This window comes from Heliangelus exortis, chromosome 18 (assembly GCF_036169615.1).
Source record: "Heliangelus exortis chromosome 18, bHelExo1.hap1, whole genome shotgun sequence".
NCBI lineage: Eukaryota > Metazoa > Chordata > Aves > Apodiformes > Trochilidae > Heliangelus > Heliangelus exortis.
The window spans coordinates 14028892-14056706 of NC_092439.1; the positions used below are offsets into that span (position 1 = coordinate 14028892).

General features: G+C 44.6%; 1 protein-coding gene across 5 annotated transcripts; it reads left to right on the forward strand.

Annotated features, from left to right (window-relative positions):
• Positions 1-27591, forward strand: PHRF1 (PHD and ring finger domains 1). 5 transcript variants are annotated; one of them, XM_071761568.1, is made up of 18 exons: positions 1-140; positions 7287-7401; positions 7735-7857; positions 8638-8864; positions 9778-9861; positions 10843-10964; positions 11148-11245; positions 12196-12368; positions 13772-13901; positions 14272-14405; positions 15973-16160; positions 16942-17061; positions 18934-19088; positions 19916-22750; positions 23375-23451; positions 24045-24305; positions 25350-25478; positions 26639-27591. In XM_071761568.1, exons 2-18 carry the CDS (start codon positions 7311-7313, stop codon positions 26771-26773), a joined length of 5082 nt encoding a protein of 1693 aa, XP_071617669.1. In that variant the 5' UTR covers positions 1-140; positions 7287-7310; the 3' UTR covers positions 26774-27591. The 5 variants fall into 5 exon arrangements, 4 of the variants coding, with proteins under 4 accessions (XP_071617669.1, XP_071617667.1, XP_071617668.1 ...); XM_071761566.1 differs by having other exon boundaries at positions 29-140; positions 23375-23526; XM_071761567.1 differs by having other exon boundaries at positions 29-140; positions 7735-7815; positions 23375-23526.
• The last annotated feature ends 224 nt before the right edge of the window (positions 27592-27815 follow it).

The window sequence follows — 27815 nt, forward strand, 5'->3', positions numbered from 1 at the left end:
TCCTGCGGCCGCCGGCGCTGCCGCCACCCGGAAGTGTTCCCGTGAGGCTTCCGGGGCGCGGGGGCTTCCGGCTGTGAGGCGGTTGCGCTGGTCCGGTCCGGCCCGGTCCGGGTATGTGAGACCCGGGGTCTGCACCTCCTGTAAGTGCCCGGGGGCGGCTGCCGGGGTGCTGGGAGCGGGGGCCGAGCCGAGAGGGCGGTGGCGGGGCCGGGGCTCACCCCGCTGCGAGCTCCGGAGGGAACCGGCCCTGAGGCGGCGGCGTTTGTGCTGCCGGGTTCGGTTCCCGGGATCGCCGCCTTTGTTCCTTTATTCCCGGAGTCCTCCCGCTCCGAGACGGCTGCAGGCAGAGGCGGACAGCGTTGGGCCGGGCCGGGATCTCCCGGGGGTGTTTGCCGGGCTGCCCGGAGCCGTCCCACGGGGGGGTTGGGGGGGGTGAGATGAACCCAAAGGGTTCTGACGCTTTTCTCCTCCAGCACCACATCCCCGGGGCTTGGGGGCTGCAGGCTGAGTGCTTTGGGGGTCAGAAACTTCTGCTTCATGATGACAAATGCGTGTTGAGGCTGGAAAGCTTCGGTTTGAGGGGCCTGTTCCTCCTGACAGGTTTTGAGCCGTGTAACCGGTGGCTGGGCAGCCCCTGTTCTGTAGCAGGGGGCCTGCTGTGCTTTTAGTTACCTTTTTTTTAATGTTTATTTTGTACGGGTGCCTTGCTGAGGCGTTGCAGGGGTGTTTGCTGTGTTATTTTCTTGCTTGGAAGGCAGTGGGGCTTGGAGCCTTTTGTTATGGCTGTGCTGACCCCCCCAAACAAGTCATAAAAGGGCAGGAGGTTTTGGTTTGGTTCTCTTGGTGTCTTGTTGGTTTTCCCAGCCCTGTAAACATCAGGGAAAGCTGGAGGTGAGAGAGGTGTGAAAGGGAACTGAGCAGGAAGGGGGAGTTTTCCCAAGAAAAGAAACCTGGAAGGAAGGAGGAGGATGAGCAGCACTGGGAAGTGTTTGATTCACAGGCTGAAAACTGAGCCAGTGCCTTCAGGGAGCTGCAGGCTGGAACTGCCCAGAGCTTGGCTGCTGCCTTCAGTTCAGAGGTAGAGAACTGCCCAGCTGCTCCTTTGGGTCACACTCAGGGACGTTCACAAAACCTCTGCAGCACCAGCTTTGCATTAAAGCTCCCTGAAGAGCCCAATGTCTGCTCCTGGGCAAGCTTTGCTGGACAGTGTTGGACCTGGAATGTAAGGTGTGTAAATTTTGGGGCTGGGGGGTGGATAAATTCTTCCTCACTTAGCCCAGGATTAATTTTCTGTGGTTTATCTGTTAGGTTTTTAGGCACTTCCATTATTTAAATCATTGAACAGGCAATCCTGGCAGTGATATTTAAGAGTTTTTCTTCTGTAACTTTTTTGTATTGTTTTATCTTTTGTGGATGTCCTGTACCCTGACCTTAGCCAGGCTTTTGACACAGTCTCCCATAGCAGGCAGGCTCAGGAGCTGTAGGATAGAGGAATGGGCAGTGGGGTGCAGTAAGAACTGGCTCTAGAGCAGATCCCAAAGAGTGGTGGTCACTGGAGCAGAGTCCAGCTGGAGCCCTGTGCCCAGTGGAGTCCCCCAGGGATCAGTGTGGGGCCCAGTCCTGCTCAACATATCCCTGACCTTGGGGATGGGAACAGTGTCTGCTCAGCAAGTTTGGTGCTGGCACAAAGCTGGGAGGGCACCCCAGAAGCTGTGCTGCCATCCAGAGGGACCTGGGCAGGCTGGAGAGCTGGGAATTACAGGGGAAGCATCCCAGCATCCCAGCATCCCATCATCCCAGTATCCCATCATCCCAGTATCCCATCATCCCAGTATCCCATCATCCCAGTATCCCATCATCCCATCATCCCATCATCCCAGCATCCCAGCATCCCATCATCCCAGCATCCCAGTATCCCATCATCCCAGTATCCCATCATCCCAGTATCCCATCATCCCAGTATCCCAGCATCCCAGCATCCCATCATCCCAGCATCCCATCATCCCAGCATCCCATCATCCCATCATCCCAGTATCCCATCATCCCAGTATCCCATCATCCCAGTATCCCAGCATCCCAGCATCCCATCATCCCAGCATCCCATCATCCCAGCATCCCATCATCCCATCATCCCAGTATCCCATCATCCCAGTATCCCATCATCCCATCATCCCATCATCCCATCATCCCAGTATCCCAGTATCCCATCATCCCATCATCCCAGTATCCCATTGGGATGATAACAGTTGGATTTGTGACATTCCACAGCTTGAACATATAATTGTGTTTTACCACCCAGACCTTGTAACAAAGTAGGACCTTACATGGCAGAACTTGAAGCTTTGATTTTTAGAGATGAAAAAAATCTCTATAAAAATGCTGGTGAAGAAGCAGAGTGTCTTCAGGTGTAAAGTCTTGCATCTGGGAAAGAGCAGCCCCAGGCACCAGGATTGGTTGGGGACTGAGCTGCTGGAGAGCAGGGGAGGGGAACAGGAGCTGGGGGTGCTGGTGGATGGAAGGTGCCCAGGAGCCAGGAACGTGTCCTGGTGGCCAAGAAGCCCGATGGCACCTGGGGGCCGTGAGGAGGGGGTGGTCAGGAGGTCCGGGGAGGTTCTGCTTCCTCTCTGCTCTGCCCTGCTGAGGCCACATCTGGAATATCGTGTCCAGTTCTGGGCTCCTCAGTTCCAGAAGGACAGGGAAGTGCTGGAGAGAGCCCAGAGCAGGGGAGTGGAACAGCTCCTGGTGAGGAAAGGCTGAGGGAGCTGGGGCTCTGCAGCTTGGAAGGGGGGGTGACCTCACTCATGTCATAAATACATAAAGGGAGGGAGCCAGGAGGATGGTGCCAGGGTCTCCTCAGTGCTGCCCAATTACAGGACAAGAGGCAGTGGATACAAACTTGAGCACAGGAGGTTCCATAGAAACACGAGGAGAATTTTTTTTTGCCTGTGAGGGTGAGGGAGCCCTGGCCCAGGCTGCCCAGGGAGGTTCTGGAGTCTCCTTCCCACCCAGAGCCCCCCTGGATGTGTTCTGTGTCACCCTGCTCTGCCAGGGGTTGGACTCCAGGATCTTTTGAGCTCCCTTCCAACCCGTAACTTTCTGTGATTCTTTAACTTAAAACAGGGGAAAGTTGGACAAAATTCAGATTTAGAAGGCTCTTTTCTTTTCTTTTCTTTTCTTTTCTTTTCTTTTCTTTTCTTTTCTTTTCTTTTCTTTTCTTTTCTTCTCTTCTCTTCTCTTCTCTTCTCTTCTCTTCTCTTCTCTTCTCTTCTCTTCTCTTCTCTTCTCTTCTCTTCTCTTCTCTTCCTTTCTTTTCTCTTTCTCTTCTCTTTCTCTTTCTCTTTCTCTTCTCTTTCTCTTCTCTTTCCCTTCTCTTTCTCTTCTCTTTCTCTTCTCTTTCTCTTCTCTTTCTCTTCTCTTTCTCTTCTCTTTCTCTTCTCTTTCTTTTCTCTTTCTTTTCTCTTTCTTTTCTCTTTCTTTCTTTCTCTTTAAAGCTCCCTGTGCATGCTGGATGAGCACAGTGCAGCTGAAGGAGTCTCTCATCAATCTGGACACTTTCCCTGCACATACTTTCCCTTTTTTTGCCTTTGGAATGTGGTGGTGGCAGGAACTGGTCACACCATGTCCTGATGTTTTCCAACTAGACACAACTATGATTTTTACAGCTCTTATTTTCTTCTAGTTCCATGTAGCACACGACACAGGAAACAAAGCCTAATACTTCCTGATGCCTGACCTTGGTTTTCTAGAGGGAACCAAATTGTTCAATTTGGAAAAAAACCCAAAACAAACAAACAAAAAAAACACCCCCAACCCATAACAAAGCTGCAAATAAAGCAAATGCACCAAGGAGAACTGAAAGCTCATTTGTTTGAATATTTAGTAGACTTAAATTTATTTCAAATACTCTTTGGAACATGAGTATTTAATAATTGCCCATGGAATTAGATCAGCATTCAAAACCACCACGTGAGAAAATCCAGCTGACTTCTGCCTTTTCTTTACATGTGTGTAATCCTGAGTGCTACTCAAGCAGATCCAGTGAAATGCCTTGCCTTGTAGCTTTTCTTTTCCTGAAAACTGGAAACTACTGCAAGAAGTTGGTGCTGGAGCAGCCTGGTTGGTGCTGGAGGGGAAGGTGTGTGTGTGGCTGGAAGAATTTCCTGCTGTTGTAGGCAGCTCCCACATGTCCAGCAGAGGTTGTGTGTGTTCTGCAGCCCGTGGCTCCTCTCATGGTTAGAAACTCACCTGAGAGCTGAAACATCCTCAGAGGACATGAAAATACTGCTTTGTGGTCATGCATTAGGATCTTGGCTCAAACCCCAAAATGTTTGGTTGATAAACACTTATTCTGGAGGAAACATTCTTCTCTGTTTACTTAAAGCCAGTAGGAGACCCTGTTGTAATACAGCTTGAATAATTTGTAATTATTTAGTTGTAAAAGTAAAAGGAGTGGTGGCAGCTGCTGTACAAATGTAACCTGTCCTCCCAACCTGGGGCTGGGGAAGGGATCAGACACCTGCCATGCACTCACCCATTTTGTCATCCCTGCTTTTCTTAAAATACTGTGAGGTTCTTCTGAATAAAAACTGGAAACCAGATGTCAAGGAATAGCAGAGGCAGCGTGCAGATCCTGGAGGGACGTGGCAGGACCCCAGATGTGCAGCCTGGGGGACTGGGATGGGTTTTCCTTGGGAAATGGAGTCAGAGGACAAGGGATCTGTCACGAGCTGCCTGCTGGGGACACATCATGGATTACTCTGAATGGAATCTTCAGAGTGGGATGAAGAAGAGAGGAGGAGTGGATGTGGGAGCCTTCCCTGCAGCAGGGTCCTGCACACCCTGGGGTGTTCCCAGGAGCACAGAGGGAGCAGTGGGAACAGCAGTGGGGCACCTGGAATTCCCTCTTTCAGGTGGGCTGCAGATGCTTCTTAGCCTGCTGTCCATCTCCTCTTCACCAAACTCCTTGTTTTATACACTAATAATACTAAAAATGCTTCCTCTCTGTTTTGCTGTTGCCAGTTCCAGCCCAGGGGTTAGAAAAGTTCTGATGGGGTAAGTGAATGAAAGCTGGGCTTTTGGAGAGGTGGCTGAAGGAATGTGTTTCACAGTGGGGATTTGTTTGAAATGTTTCCCACAAGGAAAAAAAAAAAAACAAGAAACAAACTTGGAAATGCTGCTTATTGTTGTTAAAGAAGAGAACGTGCTCTCATATTACACATCTTGTCCACTTTGGTTTCTTTCTTATGAGCAGTTGACCAGTTTGAGAGAGGTTGTTTGGCAAGTGAGATTTGTGACATGCTTAAAATCTCCAGTTCACTTCATCTTGCTTGGTTCCTCCTTGCCCACAGCTCCCTGCAGAACAGACTTCTCTGACTGGCAAGAGTTGAAGGCCTGGCTGTCAGCTGCAGTACCAGATCCTCCTTACCACCAAGCTTTGCCCCTGAGCAAAGTACAGGCTTGGATTTCTAACATAAATCTGTCAGATTGTCAAGTCACAAGTGCTGATTTGTTTGACTCTCTGCTTAAAGGCTATCTTAGTGTGGTGCAAAAAAACACTGGTAGTTGTGTTGTTCCAGAGTGCAGGAATGCTGTTTGGAGGTCTGGTTAAGGGTATTTTGGTCAGGACTGTGGTTTGGGGGAATCCTTTCCTCAGTGTGCACATTGCTGTGCTTTGAGGTGAGCTGGGGAGCAGGGAGTGGAAGTGAAATGGAGGCTTATCCCTGGTTTTACCCCCAGGGTGGCTTTGGTTGGGTGCTGCCTGCAGCTGGCAGTGAGAGGGCAGCAGGAACTTGCTGTGTTTTCCCACAACCTGGGGCTGGAGAACTGGAACAGAGGGATCCAGGAGTGCTTTGTAAATCCCTGCAGCTGCTCTGGGTGCTGCCAGGCTCTGCCCTTGTGCATCCTGGCTGTGCCATTGCCACCAAGTGTGTGATGCTGTAGCTAACTTAGCTTTTGGGAAGATATTATATGATTAAGTTTCTGGTTGAATAATTCATACATATGCACTGCTGAAAGCTGAAAAATTCCTGGTTTTTCTTCCTATTTTTTTCCCAATGACATCATGGGTTGACTGCTTTCTGATGAGTCTGCATGTTTTCAGCCATCAGAAACTGCTTTTTAATACAACAGTCACAAAGTTACCTGGTTGTTTAAACCTCTGTTTAGGCAAGACTCTTACTGAACTTAGAAGAAATTTTTACCAAGAATTTGATTGTGGTGAAGTTTGATCTTTTTTAGTTTTTTCTAGATTTTTTTTCCCCCCTGAGCATTGAAGATTCTGTTTGCAGCTTGGGGTGGTTTATCAAAACCTGCAGTTTTGGGGCTCCTAAGTGCAGAGCTGTGCTTCCTGGCTCAAAAAGGGAATGTGCAAGTAAAGCTACTCATCAAAAGCACTTGAATGAAGCATAATGTTTTGTTCCAAAAATTCTCTTAATATGCAAGACATGTAATGTGAAGCAGGGAGAGTGGGAGAGGAGCATCCAGTTGGAAGTTTTTTGCCACACTTGAAGAATCCATTTTGTTTTCATACTGAGGTCTGACATTTAGCTTTATGAGTGCCAATTAATTCTGGTTTTCCATTACTTGCTTATAGAAGCTTGCAGGGATCTGCTTTAACATTTTGTAGGGTTATGTGTGAAGGGCTTTGCCTGTCAGCATGAGTTGGAATCCTCAGACACCTTTCAGTGGCTGCCAGTTTTATTGCCAGGCTCTGCTAATGCACAGCAGTTAATGTCATTCTATTAATGTGCCCCAAATCAAGTTTCCTCTGTAGAATAATGTGAGGTCTGAGACTCCTCAGTTTTGTGACAGAGCTGTGAAAAGGCCTTTTTTATAAAAAAGACCTAAAATATGTAATCCTCCTTTCTTATCAGTTGAGCAACATAGATAATTTTGATTTGAAACACACATTGTCATCCTGCCAGGTCTCCTGTGTTAGCTTTGTATTTTTTTGCTAGCAAAACAGGATGGTTTTGGTGTTTACAGGTTTTCTCTTCCCATTCTCAGTGGGGAATTCTGGTTGTAGATTTTCCTGTCATCCTGAAGCCCAGGATGAAGTTGAATCTGTCACCTCACCAAGCAGCTGGTTTCATCTGGCTCAGCAGGGTGTGAAACTTCTCCCAGTGATCTCTCTGCCTGGAGCCACCTCAGCCTTGGAACTGGGAAAATGTGTGAATGGTGTGAGAAGCCTTTGGCCCTTCTGCCCTGCACCTCTGTGCAGAAGGGATGGATGCTCTTGGCCCTTCCTCTGCTTCTGCAGGTGCTCACTCAAGTCTGCCTCCTTGCAGGGAGTGTGTTCCTGATGTCCTGCCATGGATGGGGACAGCCAGGATGAGCTGATAAACCAGAATGCTGCTCTAGGCAAGGGCAAGAGACAGTGTGTTGTGCTCCTCAGTGAAACAGGTAAATCCCCCTCTCTGCATGTGCACATTCCAATTCTGGGTTGGATAACCTGTTTGTTTAACCTCCAAAGAGAAGTGAAGATATATTTATGACCAGTTATTTTTTCCTGACTTTTTTTTGTTTGTTTGTTTGCTTCTTAAATTCTGTATCTCAAACTGCTTCCTTAAATTCTGTATCTCAAACTGCTTCCATGCTCCCATTGAGCTTCTCAGAAGGGGCAGGTTTGATACCACTGAGGAAATCTGGTTTCTCCTGAGCAGGATTTCTGTTGTTTCCTTCATAGTTCTGCCTGTCTGTCTGCATCAAATGGGTGTTTTCTCTCTTCTTTTCAAGAAAACAATGGTGGAAATAGCTGTGATTCAGAAGATGACACCAGAAGTGAGGAGGAAAATGATGACACTGAGGAAGAGGGAGGTGAGGAGGACAGGGAAGAAAGTGAAGATGAAGAATTAGAAGGTAGGCCTGTGAATGTGCATTAACAAGAATTGTTTTAGTAAGTGGAGGAAGAGTGGGATGAAACCTTTTCCTGCAGAGATTAGCCAGGAAATGTAAATGCACAGATGCTGTGTCAGGCCTGTGCCCAAATCCTTTGCAGGAAGATAACAGACATACCTGTATTTTGTACTAAAAATTAAAGCAACTTTCAGCAGTGTCTGCTGAGTGTTTAAAAAAAAAAATTAACAAAACCCAAGCTTCTTTAAGCAGTCTCCAGCTGGGAACCTGGATTCCTTTACTCTCAAAATAATTATTGTTGAAGTCTTTTATATCATCTGCTGCACGTAAGTGTATTGCTGCTTCTTGCCCTCTGGAGTGCCTTATTTAAAAAAAAAAAAAAAGAAAAAAGCAGCTGGATACATGATAACTTTATTATAACTTCATTTTTTTTTTAATTTCAGTGTTCAGTGGTAGCCTGACATACACTACTCTGATTTTGATAATCTGTTGTTTTTCTGCTTTCTGTCCTTTTAATCTCTTGCAAGACTAGTCATGTTATCAGGCTTTATTTTTCACCAGCATAATCTGTTGCTTTTTAGTGAAGGGAATTAGGAAAAAAAGAGAAGAGCAAAAATGAAATGATTGCCTTAAACTGGAGAGGCTGTGCTTCAGCCACTCTTGCAGTCCCAGAAAATAATCTCACTTTTCTGTGAACTGGTGCCCCATCCTGCCCACCCTCTCTGTCCTCACTGCTGAAGCCCTGCAGCACATGAGTTCTTTTTTCATCTCTTGCTGTTTAAGATTGTGAAGATGATGATGAAGAGGAGGAGGAAGAGGCAGAGTTTGCTGGGGGAGGAATGAGCAGTTCTCTGAAATTTGAGCCCCCTGTAAATGGAGCGAGCGTTTCCTCTGATGAGGATGGTGAAAACTGCCCCATTTGTCTCAACACGTTCAGGGATCAGGCTGTTGGGACTCCTGAGAACTGTTCCCATTACTTCTGCTTGGACTGCATTGTGGAGTGGTCTAAGGTGAGCTGGTTTGTCCCTTCTGCTCATGCTGGGATGAGAACAAAGCACTGTATTTCCTTTTTTTTAAGCTGTTTACACATACTTGGGTTACTGCTCTATTAGGCAGGATTTGTGTTTCTGAAGTGTGGATCTGTTTTTCTTGTTTTTCTGTTTTTCTCTGATCTGTTCTGTCCTCTGGAAGCTGTAATGTCATCAGCAAGTGTGTTTCAAGTCAGCTGAAATTCTTTTTTTCAATTCTTCAATTTTTCAATTCTTTTTTTCAACTCAGGACACCAGTAATAGGAGTTTTCTGTTAGTGTTTTTTACATTCCTCTGTATATCTCTCTTTCCCTCTTGAATTACATGTTGTGGCCTTTGGATAGGGTCTGTTGCAACAGTGAACACTTAAACATAAATAAAATACTGCAGACTAAACCAGCAGTTTGCTCTGAATTCAGCTTTCAGGCAGAGCATTTTGCAGCCTGGCTGTGCAGTTCCCAGACTCAGAATCCATGATGAGAATTAACAGCAAAACCTGCTGTGCATGCAGCACTACCCATGGTAATAAAATAAAAAAAAATAAAGAGCCACTCCTACTGAATATATTTGCAAGTCATTTCGAGGCTTACATGAGCACTATTTCAAGGCAGTTTTTGGAAGCACTTTGATGCTTTGGAAATTGAATAATAATTAAATGACTTGGCTATAAAAAATGCTTTTCTAAACCAGTGTGTTTTCTCTGGTACAATAGGTTGGTTGTAAAGCAGGGAAGTCAGATTTAAGTACTTAAAATGTCAAGACCAATAGCTGTTAAAATTACGACTGCATTAATTTAATGTTTCTTACATTAATAATTGAAGATTTCCTTTTTAAAAATTGAAACAAGGGATGTAGTTCCTAACCCATATGAGGAAATCTGTATTTTTCTTTTCAGAATGCAAACTCCTGTCCAGTGGATCGAATCCTCTTTAAGTACATTAGTATTCGGGCACATTTTGGTGGTAAAATCTTAAAAAAGGTAAGTTTTCTGCTGTGTCCAACAACAAGGTCAGTTGCCACAAAACCACTGCTCAAACATTCACCCTTGTGGTGTGTTTATCTGCTATCTGGATTAATTGCTTCTTTCCTGTTTTGAGATTGCATTTTAAGGAACCATTACATTTTTTTCTTCCTCCTTAACCACATTCCTGCACTCTTGTGTGCTGCCTGAGGTGGGGCATCCTTTCTGATGGCAAAAAAGGTGTTTTGGGAGCTGCCTCCTTTGCATAGCAGACATTTGACTCCAAGCTGGTCCCCCATCCACACCCAGGAGGATGCCCCATGGCATGGAAGTGCTCTCATAACAAGGATTGGAATCATTTAGGTTGTACCTGAGCTCTTTATTATTTCTCACTACCACCTGTGCTGTGTAATGGTTGTGTTGGTGAGGGGAGAGAGACACAAGGCAGGAGCTGAGCTCTTGGAGGCAGAAAAGAGTTCTGAGAAGCTGTCACTGCTCTTTACCAGCATCAGAACATGGTTGTTATCAGGGAACATGGAGGAGTTTGTTCTGTTTTCATAAACAGATGGTTTATTATTAAGTGTTTGCATTTTAACAGGATGGTGAATTGACATTTAAATCATATCTCTTGGGTGGGAAGGGGGGGAGGGGAAGCCAAGCTTGCTCTCTTCTTTTGTCTTGATTTTCAGGTTGGTTTTTTTTTTGTTGTTGTTGTTGTTGACTACTTTTGTTCTTTTTTGAGAATCTTGTTTCTCACTTGTTCTTTAAATGCAGTTTTCTGTAGTTGTTTGTGTCTGACAGTAAAACAAGCTCATTAGATATTTTCAAGCATTTGGTCATGTCTTGGGTGTGCTGAGTGAATTAAATGAAGGCTCTGGCATGTAACAGCCATTTTGGTTCATTCAATTTCAGATGTTGCTGCATGTACTGTTCTAGTGAAAATGGATAACTTTGAAAGTGACACGTTCTGCATAAACTGTGAATCCCTCTTTTATTTAGATTCCTGTTGAGAACACAAAAGCTCAGGGTAGTGATGGAGAGGATGATCCAACCTTCTGTGAAGTGTGTGGCAGAAGTGACCGTGAGGATCGCCTGCTGCTGTGTGATGGCTGTGATGCAGGGTAAGAAAAGTTAAAATGGATGGAACACCCTTATATAAATGAGCATTTTCTCTGGAGATTTGGTAAAAGCAGATGCCTTGATCATTAAGCACAAGAAAATGTGTTTGCCTTATGCAGCATGTGGGTAGGGGTGAAAGACTTTCTTCCCTTGGTAAAGAGCACACTGTTTTTTCTTTCCTCAAGATATCACATGGAATGCCTTAATCCACCTCTGAGTGAAGTCCCTGTGGATGAATGGTTCTGTCCAGGCTGTGCCCCCATGGGTGGCAGTGCTGCTGCAGGTAAGGGTTTCATGGGGTGCAGTCAAAGTAAATACATTTTTATTTGGACTTATCACAGAATCATAGAATGGGCTGGGTTGGAAGGGACCTCAGAGATCCCCAAGTCCAACCCTTGCTCCACTCCCCCCGTGGTTCCCAGCCCATGGCACTGAGTGCCACATCCAGGCTCTTTGGAAATATCTCCAGGGATGGAGAATCCACCCCTTCCCTGGGCAGCCCATTCCAATGCCTGAGCACCCTCTCCAGAAAGAAATTCTTTCTAATGTCCAACCTAAACCTCCCCTGGCACAACTTGAGACCTCTTGTGCCCTCTTGTCTTGCTGAGAGTTGCCTGGGAGCAGAGCCCAACCCCCCCCTGGCTCCAACCTCCTTTCAGGGAGTTGGAGAGAGTGATGAGGTCTCCCCTGAGCCTCCTCTTCTCCAGCCTCAACACCCCCAGCTCCCTCAGCCCTTCCTCACAGGACTTGGGTGATGTGAGGCATGTGCTGGTTTGAAGACATGTTTAGCTCCTGGTTTTGTCTGTTTTAACTAATAGTTTTGATAGGTGTTCTCTCTTGAACCTAAAGAGTTGGCTTGAACTCTTTACTGATAAGAAGATCTCATTTATTAAGAATTTTATCTGCACTTAAAAGCTGTGGAGCTGAATTTCGTCTGCATGTATGAGCTGTGCAGCTGCAGCTTCTAAGTGTTCTTTAACCTTTCTGAGGCAACCCCAGCACCTCAGTCTAACTGTGTTGTATTAAATTGGAAAGAATTGATTAATATCCTGACTTCAGATTGCCTAGAAAATTGTTTAAGTGTTGTCTGTGCTCATTTCCTTCCAAGAGGGAAAATCTGCGTCGGTGGTTTAAGAAAGCGAACACCGATTTGTTTTGGGTCTTTTTGTCTGAAATCCTTGAAATGCTTTCATCTGTACAAAAACAAGTGACCTGGGCATGGTTTTTTTCCAGATACAGACCATGTCAGTGAGGAGGAGGTTGCTGCCCTGGTGGCTGATGTTACTCCTACCACCAGTCGGCTGCGCCCGCACGTCCGAACCCGAGCAATAGCCCGGACGCGGCAGAGCGAACGGGTCAGGGCCACAGTGAACAGGAACAGGATAACAACTGCCCAGCAAATCCAGGTATTGGACAGTGTGGGCATGGATCTCTGGAAGAACATCAGGGAAGAGTTGGATTAAATGCTCCCCTAGGGAGCTCAGCTATCTGTGTTGACGTGGTTTGTAGCTGTGGAGTTGTTTCACACACGTGCAAACTGAGCACAGCACGTGACCAAGACTCTGTTTTGAAATTATTGCTGGCTTCCTGCAGAATCTGCATTTTTATCACCTCAGCTGTGAGAAAAATTGTGGGTTTATTCCCTGTTAATGCACAGTTTGTGCACCACCTCTGTTTTTTTTGTCATGCTTTTTTGCAGGGACAAGGCATGTTTATTTTGGTTTTTTTGTATTTTGCTTTTTTGTATTTGCTTGCTTGTCTTCCTACATCCTCTCCCATAGCAGTAGAATCTGTTGGCCACCTTCAGCCAAACTGAAGAGAAAAATTTAGTATTTTTATAGTCTCTACTTGTGAAAGTCAGCCTCTTACTGAAGGGAAATCACACAGATGTTAGTGTCATCAGTGATGTGGCAGTGTGAGTGCAGCCACATCAACAGGTACCAGAAAACCTATGCAAGAAAATTTTCCAAGTATCTGATGACTGCAGCTGGCATGTTTCTGGATGTTTCTGTTAGCTGGAATAATTACAATCCTTTAGGTAACAATTAATATGCCAAATTAAGAACTTTCAAACTTGGGTCTCTCCTGCTGCTTGGGAGGAACAGTCTACTGCTAATTAACTCAAGAGTTTTCTTGTTAAATTTCTCATCAAAATAACTGTAAGTGAGAAGTAAGGGGAGAAATTTATGGCAGATCCTGAATGCTCTGAATTACAGCTGTAAGTACAGTTTGAAATAGGTGCCATGAACAAAGATCTAGCTTGGGTTAAGTTTTTATAATGTTTTCTTCTCTTGATTTTAAGGCCTACCCATAGTGCTTTAGCACTATATTCATTATATCTTCCAGGGTGGGATATCACCTTACTTGGCTGCACCTCTTATTTCAGTGAGGTCCCTGAGATGTGTGTTTGAAATGCTGCCTCTTGGTGTGTTTCACAGCCTTGGATAAATCTGACCTAAAGAATGAGGAGTTCAAGGTGTGGTACCTGAACTCTGTTGGTTTTTCAGTCTTTGCTCGTTGCACTTTGCTGCATGATGAGCCCAGAGTTCAGTGAGGTGGATTTGGGAAAGTTCTTGAGAAGGTTTTTACTGAGGAAATGTCAGTCTTGGGGATTGCTCTGACTTAGAGTCCATGACATACAGAATTGAGGGAGGCTGAACATGGTCATGTTCTCCTTGCAGCTAATAGGTGAGCAAGTTAATTAATAACTGCTTAACAGGCAGCTTGGTGACACGACTTCTTATTCAGATATCAAATTCTTTTTCCATCAAATGTTTTTATAACTAACGTCTTGCTGCCCCTTGCCCAGCATGTACCAAGGTCCCTCATGTCCTCTCTTCTGGATGAAACAATTGAGGCAGTTGTAGCAGGCCTGAACACAGCCATATACCAGCGACCTCTTACACCACGGGCTCCTCCCAGGCAGAAAAGAAGAACAGGTAAGGAGATCAAACACCTTCTGTGGTTCCCATCTGCAAGGATAAAACCTTGGGGAAGACAAACCTGAATCATACAGAACACTCGAGGTCAGCTGTATGCTGCCACACCTGTGCACTGCATTACTGCAGTAATATACCACATTTTTTTATTTCTCCATACTACCTCTGCCCAGAAGGGTCTTAAAGGTTGCTTTTCAATAAATCCTAATGACTGCACTTTTTTTTCTGTGCTGTTTTATATTGTTGCAGCACACTGAAGGGCTCTTGGAGCTGCTTTGTGCACGTAGGGGGAATGAAAAGGGGAACACAGGGAAAAATGCAGTGGCAGCACTCAGGCAGATACCTACCTGGTTACCTTTTGTCCCATCAGGCAGAAGGAAGAAAGTAGGAGGCAAAAAAAGGACAAAATCATCTGCTGGGAAGAGGAGTTCAGGGACACAGCTGAAGAGACACAAGCGTCTGATAAAGAAGAGGAGGGGGAAGAAGATGAGAGTAAGATCACATGTGAGTTTCTGATCTTGTCATCATCTGCCATTTTTCAGCCATCTGTAAAAGCACTGTATCATAGGATTAAATGGAAAAAAATAGTCTTATAATGATATCATAACTTGTTTCTGGTGGAAGCATGTGCAGGATGTGTCCAGTGTCCTCCAGAAAGATGGAAACAAATGGCAGCTTCCAGGCAGGCCTGATGGGTTTGCTTACAAATCCTTTGTCTGAACTGCAGGCACATTTTGTAAAACTGTAAGCATGTCCTGCAGCCTTCATGTTGTGTCTTGTCATTCAGCTGGAGTGTTTATTTGATATGCAAGCTCATTTAAAATTGCCACCACCTGGTATTTTTAATAGGCTATGGATGTGTGTGTGTCTGTCTCATTGCAAACCCAGTTAATCACCCATAAGGGCTCTGAAAATCTGCTTCAGTTGTAGATAGTATTCTCATGTGAACTAAACTGGATACCCTGCACCAGCTTGACTCTTTGTCCTCAGCTATCTTAACTAGAGTTCACATCTTACAGCCAAAACTGTCACTCCAGCCATTAATAAGGAGCTGACAATACAGAATGACATTATTAAAGATTATTAGAAACTTAATTTATTTGGCACTTCAGGCTCTGTGTGAAGTAGTTTGTAATTTAATAACAAATACAGACAAGTAGTATTCTGATGAGCATCCACAGCATACATGGAGGATTTGGGGCTTTAGCTCCAGGTTGATACCTGCCCTGACTGTCAGGGTTTAACACTGCCCTGGCAATTAAACCCAATAACAGCTGCTCTCTCTCTATTAATCTCTCTCTCTGCCCTTATAAAGAAAAGAGAGACTGATGGGTTGGAAACTGAACTACACAGCTTTAATGAAACAGGAATGAGAAATAGGAAAAATGACTAAATCTATCCAAATCTACAGGAAAATTGATGCCAGGTTCCTCCCCCTCTCCCCCAATAACTCTCCCATCCCCACTGAGGCTGCAGGGCAGCCCTGGGACAGTCCAGGCTGGAATCCTGGGGTCAGGAGCAGTTGGGAGCTGGAGGCAGGAACACAGAGATTCAGGCTGGGATGGATCAGGAGCAGAGGCAGAGGAAGGGATGGAATCCTCCCAGGATGCTGAAGCAACCAGGGAAGGGGTGAAGAAAGGGAAGCAGGAAAGGCAGGAAGGGCAGGAAGCTGGAAGCTGGCTTGACCCTGGTGATCCCTGCAATTTCTCCTGAGGATGAGGTGTATGGGATGGAATCCTCTGTTTGGTCAGTTCTGGCATCTCTCTTGTCCCTTCCTCCCCAAAGGAGGCTGCAGGTGGGACCTCTTTATTCCTCCTGGAGGGTAAAATGTTCCTCAGAGCTGAGCAGTGTCCTTGGCTCTGCACACCAGGCTCTGGCTGGAACTATAACCATGGAGTGGGATCAGTCCTAGAAGCAGACACTGTCTGAGAAACTTGCTGTGAATTTCAGCAGTGCAGCTGCTTACAAGAGACTGAGCTGAGAGCAAAAGGACAAGACAGAGAATCCCCTTTATCCTGGCCCAAAGCAGGACACCTGCCATACACATAACCCAAGCTCTGTGTCTGTGCAGGTGAAAACTGACGTGAGCACTCGGTCCCGCATTGCCAGAGCTCTGGGGCTCAGCAAACCCCTGCGTGGGGCATCCATCCCTTCCATCTACAAACCAACAGAGCCCTCTCTTGGGCTGATGAGAGCAGATATTGGTGCAGCTTCTCTCTCTGTGTTTGGAGATCCATATGAGTTGGATCCTTATGAAAGGTAAGAGATCTCTGGATTATGATCTGATCGTTTCACAAGTGTCAGGTGGTTTGTCCGTGTCTGAAGACAGCTTTGGATGCACAGCTCCTAACAGCATCCTGGCCTGGTCTTTCTTTACTTCTTGACTGAGTTGCTGAGCTCCTAAAGAATCAGCCTTCTTTTAAGAGGTTTGTTGGCATTAAAAGAGGTTTGTGAAAACTTTTAATAAGATCTGTGGGGTTATTCAGAGGTTAGAATCTGAAGGAGTGGGATCCTAAGCACTCATTTTCTGTTGGGTTATTTTAAGTGAAGACAGCTTACTTATTTGATATGCAATAAATAGTGATTTCACATAGAATTAGGTGGACCTGGGGAGTCTTCCATATTTCTTCTTTTCCCATCTTCACTTTTCCAGACACTTTATATGAAGGAGTAATCTTACAGTGCCATGGTTTGTGTCACTTTTAAGTTTTGGATTTTGGAGAGGGAGCATCTGAAATAATTGTTGGTGAAATTTAATTTTCCACAGAATAAGTCTTTTTGATTGTTTGTTTCATAGAAAGGAATTACCCATTTTAAAAATAAAAAATTACATTTGAATCTTCCTGGTTGAATTCCCCTGTTCTATTTACATAGCCACAGCAAATGCACATGGCACAGATATTGTTTTTAATGTATCATAATTAAACAAATTCTGTGCTCTGACCCTATCTGTTGTAGTAGTATTATCTACTTCATCTACATGACATGAAGAACATTGATACACTTTCAGGGTTCATCTGTGTGTGTGTTTTACTCACAGCAATGAAGAGATTCCAGCAAATCCAGACTCACCAGTGAGCACCAAAAGGAGAATTCTCTCCCAGTCAGCACTGAGGTCTCACCGCCCTGTAGCCAGACCTGTTTCTCTGGGGCTCCCCAGGTAAAAAGCCATCAAGTTACTTTTTAAATTTTTCTTAATTTTCTTATTACACTAACAAAAGAGGAAACGGGGTGGTAACCCTGCTTCAAGGCTTTTCTGACCCTGAGTGTTTTGAAGGAGTGTGTGTGTGCAGATGCCTGCATGTGTGTAGATAAATAACCACAGCACTGTATGAAATAATTCTTTTTTTATGTTGACAGGCACACACTTACTCTTCTTCTGTTGCACTGAAATTTCAGATTGGTATTTCCACCTTAATCTGGCTCTTGCTGCTTTTTGGTTTGATTTTAAAACATACTTAAGAGTATGTTTTAAATCCCAGTCTCATTAACCTTTTAAAACCTCTTATTTGAGAGGGCCAGGGAATCTAGTTGCACATCCAGAGGAAGAGAAGAGGAATATCCCCAGCTCAGAGTTCTTTGGCCATTTGTTGGAGCTCAGAAAGTGGAGAGAAAGCTCTTTCTTTGATTCTGCAATTTAGCAGTTGTTTTGCTGTCTGTCAGGTGGATGTGTGCATGCAAATTTTGTGCCCCTGTGTCTGCCTGGCCCAGGGAGTGGTGCTGGGTGCTTCCCACTGGCAGCCACAGTGAATTTCCAGGACTGAGGTGTAGGATGCAGTGCAAGGGGATAGGACACAGAGAGCAGGAGCATAATAAGTAGAAAAGGGATAGGGAAAATTCCTGAGACAGCTACCAACAGAGCCACAGAAAACCACAAGGCTGAGGGAGCTGAAGAATAGGAGGACTCACCTTAAATTAAAGGTGTGAGAGGTTCCCATGCCCTCCTCTGATGCACCTGACTTACAGTGAAGGTTGGTTTCTCAGGAGTAAGACAGGATATTTCTACAATAACTTGAAATATTTCTCTACCTTTCCCATCTCAGTCCTGAAGGAAGCCTTTCAAGAAGCTTTTCACATCCTCTGAGTTATTTGAGTAGCGCATTTTTTAGAATGTAGAACTGTTCAGCTGAAACTGACCTTTCCTAAAGGCTTGATTTGTCTGGACTACAGTGAGTTTCCTCCTCTGACCCGGGCAGCCAATTTTTTTTTTTTGTCTTTCTGTTGTATGTTGCACAGGTTTTTGACACACATTATGTTTGGAAAGCTTGCTTTCTTGTGCTGCAAAAATGAAATGTTGCTCCCTCAAAGAGCTGAGCCTATGGGTCATTTTTTTTAAGCTTAAAAACCCAAACAAAACACACCTCCAAAAATCCCAGCAACACAAAAGCAAAGGAAAACAAGTAAACAAAAGTCACACCGCAACAGCAAAAACACACAAACTTTTTCAGTCTGTATTTCAAGACTAGAGGTTTCATATTTAAGCCATTTTCATTCCTCCTCTGCCACACTCCTGGCTCTCATACCCAGAGGCACCTGTGTGCATTCTGACTGGTGCTGAACTCTGGTTCCAGCTGCAGCAGATTTTTTTAGATAGCAGGATGGGCCTGAGGAATACATTTGTGATTTGGTGAGGGGGGGGAGAGGCAGCTGGGATGTGTCTGAAGTGCTGAACAGTGGATTACACTTAAGATGGGCATCTTAGTTGCACTAGAAGATTAATCTTGGTACCCAGCACAGTGAGGACCACTCTTAAATAAGATTGAAAGTGGTCTCTGATATTATTACATGCTTTCCTAGCCCTAAAACTTCCCTATTCCACAGGGAAGTCTCTAAAAGCTTTACCTTTGGTTGATCAGAGGGAGATGGGGGCTGAGTAACTCTGGGGAAGCCAAGAATACAAATGAACTTCTCTGGCTGACCTCTGTTTATGCCCTTGATTTTGGTTTCTTTTTAATGCAATGTGTGTGTGTGTGTGTGTGTGTAGAGCAAGTGCTGTAAGAGTAAAGGAAATATAACCCCTCTGAACATGCAGAAGCAGTGTACCTGCCTTGAGTCCTGACCAAGAAGCAGAAGCTGCCCCTGTGCCTGATCTGCTGGGGAGTATCCTGTCTGGACAGAGCTTCCTCATGATGAGCAGTTCAGATGTGGTGATCAACAGAGATGGTTCACTGACAGCAAAGAAGGCAGGTAAGGGTTTGGCACTTCATGTTTGATTGGCCTCTTTGATTCACCCATGGTCCTACAGGCTGCATGGCTTCAAATACAGGGATACTCCTACTGAGCATTTGAATATATAGGATAGATTCAGTAGCTGTTAGCAGTAATCTGTCTGGTAAGATTCTTCTCTGTGCACTGAAATGGTGTTGTCTGTTTCAATTGCAGACCTGAGATGTTACTGGAAAATTTTGGTTCAATAGGTAGTTTTCTTCTTTCAAAAGTACTGCACTGTAAGTTTGTTTTCTTATAAAAAAAAAATGGAGGACTGGACAGAGCAGAGGTCTCTTAGTACCAGTGGTTCTAGCATTTGGCATGCACTGCTGCCATGCCTGTGAGCTGCACTTCTGCATGCAGAGCAGTGATGAGGACCTTGGCAGGAAGTTTCTTTGCAAAGGTAGAGCTCTGGAATAAGTGTTAGCATCTTTAGCTGTGTCTTCCCTTGGCATGGCATTATTGGGAAATAATCTCTTCAAATTGAAACTCAAGAGCTTTATTGTTAATGTAAGTACCTATAACATTCTCTGCTATAGTATTTTTTATCCATCAGGGACCACAGGATAATAAACACAAATCTGGTGATGTCTATTTTCTAAATATTAGTGTTTACCTCAAAGATGCAGTTGTCTGGCAATAAACCTTTGATCATCTGACCAAAAGAATGATTGGATTGCCTTGTTGCTGTGTGGTATGTCTGCAAACCAGTGGAACTTAAAATAACTACCTCAGTACTTCTTTTAATGTGAGAAAATGTCCAGATAGGTACTGAAAAGCTTAATTTAATTCTTTCCTTGTCATAGCTCCACTTCAGAGAAAGTCAGCGAGTGACCTGAGAGTGGAGGATGGTTCAGGACACAACATCCCACTGAGTACACTGCACTCAGGGACCACAGCAGGCAGCTCCATTGCTGGACCTTCAGTTTCCTCGGGGCTGAGTACTCCCACTAGACCCTCCTCCTCCTCCTCCTCAAGTTTGTTTTCATTGCCTTCAGCCTCACTGAACAGGATTGAACCTGCAGCAAACCCTGCGCAGACGAAATCGGAAAAGGCAACAGTAAAGTCAGAATACTCAATGACACCCAGGTCTGTTCAGACTCAGAATATAGGTACTCTGAGCAGGCATGGCTCCAAGTTAGGTGAGATGGCCAGATTTAATGGAAATGCTAAAAAATTTGCACCCACTGCCTCATCTTCAAAGCCCCTGAGCTGTAATGTGAATTCTGACTCAAAAGCTGTAACAGTGAGGCAGCCATTAAAACCACCCCCCAAGAGAATTGACATCTTTGAACTTCCTAGGATACCAAAGATTAAAAAGGAAACCAGTAGCAAGCAGGTGGAGGCAGAATCCACAGGAAGCCAAAGCTGTGACATCCCCAGCTCCTGTATAACCCAGCTGACTGGCAAGGAGAGCTCTCATCAGCCAGGGAAGGGCAGCAAGGGGGAAAGTCAGAAGCCAAGTGCCAAGGAATCTCAGCAACAAAGGCAGACAAGTGGGGCATCTTTTCCTACCAGTACAGGCATGTATAGCAGTTCATCACTTCTGGGCACTTCAATCAGCAAAGGCCCAAGCTCTTTTGAGAGTTTTAAAATCAATATTCCTGGCAATGCAGGGCTTCCCAGCAGACTGTCTAACCCAGGGTTTTGTAACACCTTCCGCCCTGTGGATGATAAGGCGCAGCAGAAAGAGAGTCCTTCACCTCTTTTCTCAGTTAAGAAAAAGCAGGTCAAAAGTGAAATATATGATCCCTTTGAGCCAACAGGATCAGATTCGAGTTCAGCAAGCAGCAGTCCTGAGAGGCTTGGCTCAGGGATCCCACTAACTAACATAACCAGGACTATTTCGATTGAAAATCCAAAAGTTCAAACATTTCAGACTGTCCGTCGTTTCACCCCTTATGTGGTAGAAAATACATTTGGGCCTGGGGCTGACTCTGGCGTGCCATCGAGTAGCACAGAGCCTCGTGGTAATGTGGCTGGAGAAAGCAGGATTGTGGAACAGATCTCTGACACGGAGCAACAGGACAACATGGATGAGGAGGAGTTTCGAAGCAGTCCTTGCGCTTCATCGGCTGTTAAGCAAATCTGTAAGGAAGAGTGTTTAAAGGAGGAAGGCAGAGAGGGCACTAATGTGTTCTTAAATGCTGAAGAATTTATTAGACCCAACATTAATGTAAAACTAGAACCAGATAGTCCTGCAAAGAATGATAAGCAGCAGAAAGTCCAAAAGGAAGAACAAACAGAGAAGCGATCGCGTTCCAGATCCCGTTCGGACTCCAGCTCCCGAGGCAAGAAGAAGATGAAAAGGAAAAAAGCACTTGGGAAGGAGCATAAGAGATCCCCATCAGGGTCTAGGGATAAAGCAAAGAGATCCCCATCAGGGTCTAGGGATAGAGCACACTCAAGGGACCGAAGCTCCAGATCTGCCTCTTGGTCAGGTGGAGAAGAACAAAGCAAAACACACACAGTGAAACCCAAGAGCAGGAGGTCTTCTACTGAGCGTTCTAGCAGTCATGAACGATCTAAAAAAAAGAAAGCTAAGGAGAAAACCAAGGATAAAAAGGCAAAAGCTTCTTGTTCTAGGGAGAGAAGGAAATCCAGGTCACATTCAGTTAGTCCTGGGAGTACTTCTGAGTTTTATGAAAGCAGGAAAAAGAAAAGACGGTCTCGATCACGATCACGACGAAGGGAACATTCCCGATCCAACAGCAGTGAGAGGACTAAAAGACAGAAACACAGGAGAGGCAAAAGCCACGAGAGGTATGATAAAGACAGTAGCTTGAGGTCAAGAGACAGAAAGAAGTTAAGATCCAGGTCTAGGGAGAGGAGGAAGTGGAGGTCTCGATCTCGGTCTGCGTCTCGATCTCGGGAGCACAAAAGCAGCAAATCAAAGGTGAAAAGGCCACGATCAAGATCAGGTTCCAAAGAAAGAAAACACAGATCAAGGGAGACCTCACTTCCCCCTCCACCAAAAAAGGATCAAAAGCCTCCAGTTGAAAACGTGTCCACGTTTCTGGAGCAACCCCACTCCTTCAAACAAGAGCCAAAGGAGGAGCTAGTGCTAGAAGAGCTTTCCATAACCATCCAGCCAAATGTCAAACTTGAGGAAATGCAGACTGAGGCCCGAGCTCAGTATCAGGAGGCCCAAGAACCTGTAATAGTTGGTCCCACCTGTGAGAAAGTGAGCAGTGAAACTGCATTCCCTGTGCCAGAGATCACAAACATTGGTGTTCCAGCTGGCAATGTGGATTCTTTTGCTGAAACAGAATTAATGAGTAGCAGTGATCCAGCAGTGCCTGGGAGCTGTAGCAATACAAACCTTGAGATTACAGTTAAAATAGAAAATACTGCATTGTGTCCCTCTCTGATGGAGCCTCCCCCAAAGAAGGAAGTTATTGTGCACATTCCAACAGAGACTGCACCAAGTCAAAGCTTGTCCAAAAGCAAAATTCCAGATTGTGTGAAGGAGGTTAAAGATGAGTGCCTTGTGTCCAGTGAGAAAACCAGTAGTTTCAGTAAGCCTGAACTGGAAGTGGTACCTCAGGGTTCTGCACTGAAATCAAAAGCACCAGTGAAAAGAGTTACCTGGAATCTTCAAGAGGAGGAAAGTGGCACGTTGGCTGCTGGAAAAGCTCCAAGTAAGTCTCTTTGGAAAACAAACAGGGTGTGTAAGGCTCAGGTTTCGATGGCTAAAACCTGGTTGTAGTGTAACAGCTCTGTCATCTGATCTTGTGGTTTCCAATCCTGAGAGCTGGCACGTTGCATTTGTTGGAATTAATTTGTTGAAATTAGTGTTAATGAATCAGAGCACGTGCTGTCAGCAGAGCTCAGCTAGCCAGCAGCAGCTTGTTTGGCCATGAAGCATTCATTGCAGCCTCCATCTCTGAACTGGCAGCCTGAGTTCCACCCTTTCTTCAGTTAACTAGAATGGTTGTTTTGCTTTCAGGATTTATAAATATTTCTTGGAACTGTGAGAAATATCTGTAGCTTGCTCCTGTGAGCTCTGCTAAGCCAAAGCTGCTAGAAATAGCAATTTGTTGGTTACTGTCTTGGAAACCCAGTAAAAAGCAATTGCTCAAGGCTGCAAATCCTCTGTTATCAGAAGGTTTAAAATGTTGGTCATTGCTAAACAAGATCATCTTATAGCTAGCTTTGTTCTTGCATCCTTTTATTTTTTTAAAATGTAACTGGCTTTGAACCCTTGACCCATTAGGTTTATTTTGTTCTTAAATATTTCCTTTTCCTTTTCTTGGGGAACCTAGGGATGCCATTTTACAAACTTCAGCGAGCAAAAGAAGGGGCCTGGAAAGCAGAGGACTTGAACCAAACATTAAATCAGGTGCAGTTAAATGAGCCTCCTCCAACCAATTATATGATTCCTGAGCCTTTGTTTCCTGAGCTAGATTCCTCTCAGGTTGGTTTGTGTTCTGGCACCCAAGTGTCATGGAAGGCATCCCACCTCATCTGTGCCTCGTGCAACACCCTCCTCTCATGGCAGAGTTTGCCTTCCTCGTTTCCCATGGCCCATGCCCATCAGCAATCCTCTCACCATTCAATCTCTCAGGGTTCCTTTCACTTGAAGGAGCACATCTCTGAATCCTCTCTATACATTCAGCTTCTGTTTTCAGCAGTAACTTGCAGAAAGAGGGTGCTGTTAGAGGAGCTGGGAGCTTCTCGATTCAGGCTGTAAAATCTGGCCTGGTGGCACTGGTGTGTGTCACCAGTCTGTAGTGGCACCAGTTAAGAGATGAGTGAGTGGGGCTGTTGCTGATTTGGGGTGCACAGAGAGACTTAGTTTGAGGGCTGGGATTTCAACTGATTTAAACTACTAATTACTTGCCTGTCTGAGTGGATAGAAGATGCTTGGCAGATTCTGCTTTGATGCTTTCTCTTGTGAGTACAAGTCTTTACAAAATTGTATCTTTTTCATAGGTGACCTGTCAAAATTTACCTCTGACAGCACCTCTGCCCTCAAGCCTCCCCCCCTATGCCCCTGTCAGCCAGCCCACAGTGCAGTTCATCATGCAGGGCAGTCTTCCAGCACTGGGCTGCGTGGCAGGACAGAGCCTGACTCCAGAACCAGGCAGCTTGGCTACTGCATCTGAACCAGGAATCCAGGCTGCTTCCATTGGAAATGCAGAAGAAAAGATCAAAGCACCCAATCCTCCAGTGGATAAAATGAAAAACGAAGAAGTGAGTGAATGCTGTCCTGTAGCAACTGCAGAGCATTAGTGAGCTGAACTTTTCAAAGTTTGAGGCTTTTTTGTCTTTCTCTGTACTGTGTTTTCCCAGCCCCTTGTGTCACTTGGTTTTGATGTACTAACCCAGGAGTGGCAGGCAGTTCTTTCTGTGAATTCTTTTAGGTTTCACTCCGTTTGATGATTCCACTTTCTACTGCTTATTGCATTAAGACAGAGAGGGTTTAAAGCATCTAAAATAAGTTCTTAAAGCTCTGAAACTTTCTTGCATGAATGTTTGGAAAGGGCTTTCCCAGAAGTCAGAATGTCTGAATTTATTTAGACACCTGGTGTTCTCCTTTCTAATTAATATTAATGTCAATTCTCATAACAGTTTTACAGAGAGGCAGGATTGTTTCTTGCTGCTTATCAGCACTGAAAATGCAGAGATAGGTGGAGATTTTTCAGTGCTAGTGCCTTGCTGCTGAGTTTTGGTTTTGCTGCACAGACCATCTGCTCTATGCATAGTGCAGTTTAGGAACAGAAACTTCTTAGGCAAGTATTTTACTTTTTAGCACAAAACAAAAAAGTAAAAACAGTTTTCCAGCTGAACCTCCATTTATGTTTTTATGAACTTACTTTGACACAATATATTCTGATGTCATCTGTAAACCTGAAATTGTTGGCAAGTCCAAGTTTGGGAGGCTCTATATTCACAGCTATAAGTGGCTGTTTCTAGAATCTGAGTTTTGATGGATGTATGTTTATTTTAGAACAAATAGGGGGGAAGGATGAAACCAGACTGATAAGTGGGTATTGTAGTCACTTCAAACACATCCTCTAAGACATGGAATACATGTTACATAGAAAAAGGGTTCCTGGTGGCTTGAACTGTTATTTGTTTCAAGACTGCAATTTACAGAAAAGGAAATCACTTTGGGGTTAGCTTTTACTTGGGTTAATGAAATTGTTTTCACTGTTAGAGCATTTCTAAGAAAAAGCAGATTCAGAAACCATCCCTAAGACAGCACAAAGTAATGAACTTCTCTTTGCTGTGCAGTACATGAAAAAGCTTCACATGCAGGAACGGGCTGTGGAAGAAGTGAAACTTGCTATTAAACCCTTTTACCAGAAGAGGGAGATTACAAAGGAGGAGTACAAGAACATTCTTCGAAAAGCAGTGCAAAAGGTAAGCTGGGAGTGAAATGAAGAGGAAGATCTGTGCAGACTGTCAAGTAAGTTGCAGTAATTTGAGTTGCACTTCATCAGTATTCCAGTCTGTCACTGAACAGCAAATCCTTGGACTCTGGCTCAGGCTGTGCAGTCTTGTGGTGAGCTTTAAGCAGGACTGAGCAGTGCCATTGATGAGAGCTGTCAGACTGTTCCCTTCAGAAGATTGTTTTTCCAGTGGTCTGGGACATTGCTGAGCTTCAGCTGCCTGAGCCCAGGTGTTCTGTGGTGTGTGTGCCTTGGGTGAGAATGGTCACATCTCTCTCATTAAGAACTTTGGCCAGAATCATCAAGCTGTTTCTGATAAAGTGAGAAAATAACTCTGTGAGCACCTGTGGTGTCCCTGAACTTTGGAAGAGGGCCTTGCAGTTTTGCTGATGTTGACTTTTGTCTCAGATTTTAGTGCTAAGCAGATTGTGGCAGAAAAAAAAGACCTGATGAGCATGGAAATGTTGTCTTGTCAGAGTAAGTAATGCTCTTGTGGTCAGGGCAGTTAAATGATACCCTGCAGAGAACTGTATCTTTCCCTGCTCTGCTTTCCTGCTGCCACTGAGAAATTCCATCATAAATCAAAATTCCTGAGATAATGGCTGCAATTTCACATCTTCTACGTGACCCATGTGAACCTTAACTGTGTGTCTGAGGAGAGCCAAGGGACACCAAGAGCTGAAGTCCCTGTGGAATCTTGTCTGAACTCTGATAAAGTTCTTCACAGGGTCCATTCTCTTTTTCCTGTATCTCAAAATGGACCCTTTAAAGCTGCCAGGTTCTTTTAATCTCAGCATTGCTTCCTCAAAATCAGCAGGAAAATGGGAAATAAAAGCTTCCTGGGTTACCATTTATTGGCCAAAACTGGCTGGAAGGAAAAGCCTGCTGTAAAAATTAATAATTTATCTTTCAGTGAGGCTTCTTAATTTGGCTGGCACTCAACAGGTAAGCCCTGGGCCATTTCTGGAATGCTTAACATAAAGTATTTCTCTTCTCCTTGTTGAGACTCCAGGACCTCTGCAGGAATCAGCCCCCTGGGAAGCTGAGGACTTGTCTATCCTTTGCCTGTTGCCTGCCTGCACTGCTGTAATTACTGTTAATTGACAAAATGCCTTTTCTAATCCCTTGTAGATATGCCACAGCAAAAGTGGAGAGATCAACCCTATGAAAGTAGCTAACCTGGTGAAGGCATATGTGGAAAAATACAAACATATGAGGAAACATAAGAAACCTGATGGTGCAGAGCCACGTGAAGCAGAAAACTGAAGGCAAACCACAGCAAGCATGACTTGGCCTAAAACTTCTCCTGGCTGCAAACACTGTGCCAGAGGGAACAGTGGATCTGCAGTTGCATCTCATTGAAAATACCCTGGGAGAAGCAAGGTTATAATAGGACTTATCTGTGGAACCTTCTTTTGAATTGTTTCCATATGGGAATGAATTTAGGGTTTGTTTCTTTTTTAATTACCTACAGAACTAAATAACAGTGAAATGCCTCAGACCAGCAGAGTAATTCAAGAGGAAACACAGAAGAGATTCAATGTTTGGGACTCCTGGATTGCTTGTTTTCAGGGTTACTTTGATTACACTTTTGGCCTGTGCACCTGTCTTGCTAAAAATTTGAAACTGGAGCCCATTTTTCCTATACAGTATCTTGAAAGCTGTATCCTGTTTCTGTTGTGTTTATTTATCAAAATAAGGATTGTCTTTAGAAACTTCTGATTTAATACTTGAAATGTTGTCTTTTTAGCCCTTTTGATGGTGAGCAAAGCTTTACTTGCTCTGGCATCTGGGGATTGCAGAAATGAGCTAACCTTTATAAACTTCAGAAGCACTACCCAAGCCCTGCTGTTATTTACATTCTGTTGGAACTACCTTGTTAGTGAAGAGTTGAATTTCAGAGTGGGGGACTGTTGCACTTCTGTAAATAATGCACTGATGGCTGGTTTTGTGTCTGCCTTTGAGGGGAAAAAACAAAACAAGCAGCAAGCATTGTGAATTTTCAGTAACAAGCTGGAGGGATAAGGTTGAACTGATGTACAGAGCAGATATGTGACAGAATTTATAAAATTATTTTGACTGGTTTTTGTCCCATAGCAGGTGTCATTTGTTTGGTGTACAGCTGCCTCTTTCCCCAGCTGTTCTGGATAAACCTGAGTGCTTGGCTCTTCTGTAAGGAAAACTATTTCTAGAAGAGGACTGGAGTTGGATAGGTAATTGTTCCTCCTCTGGAGGAAGCCTGGTTTTCCTATCAAGAAGCAAAGGGGCCTGGCACACACTGTGACTTCATTTTCCTTTCTTTAAAAGC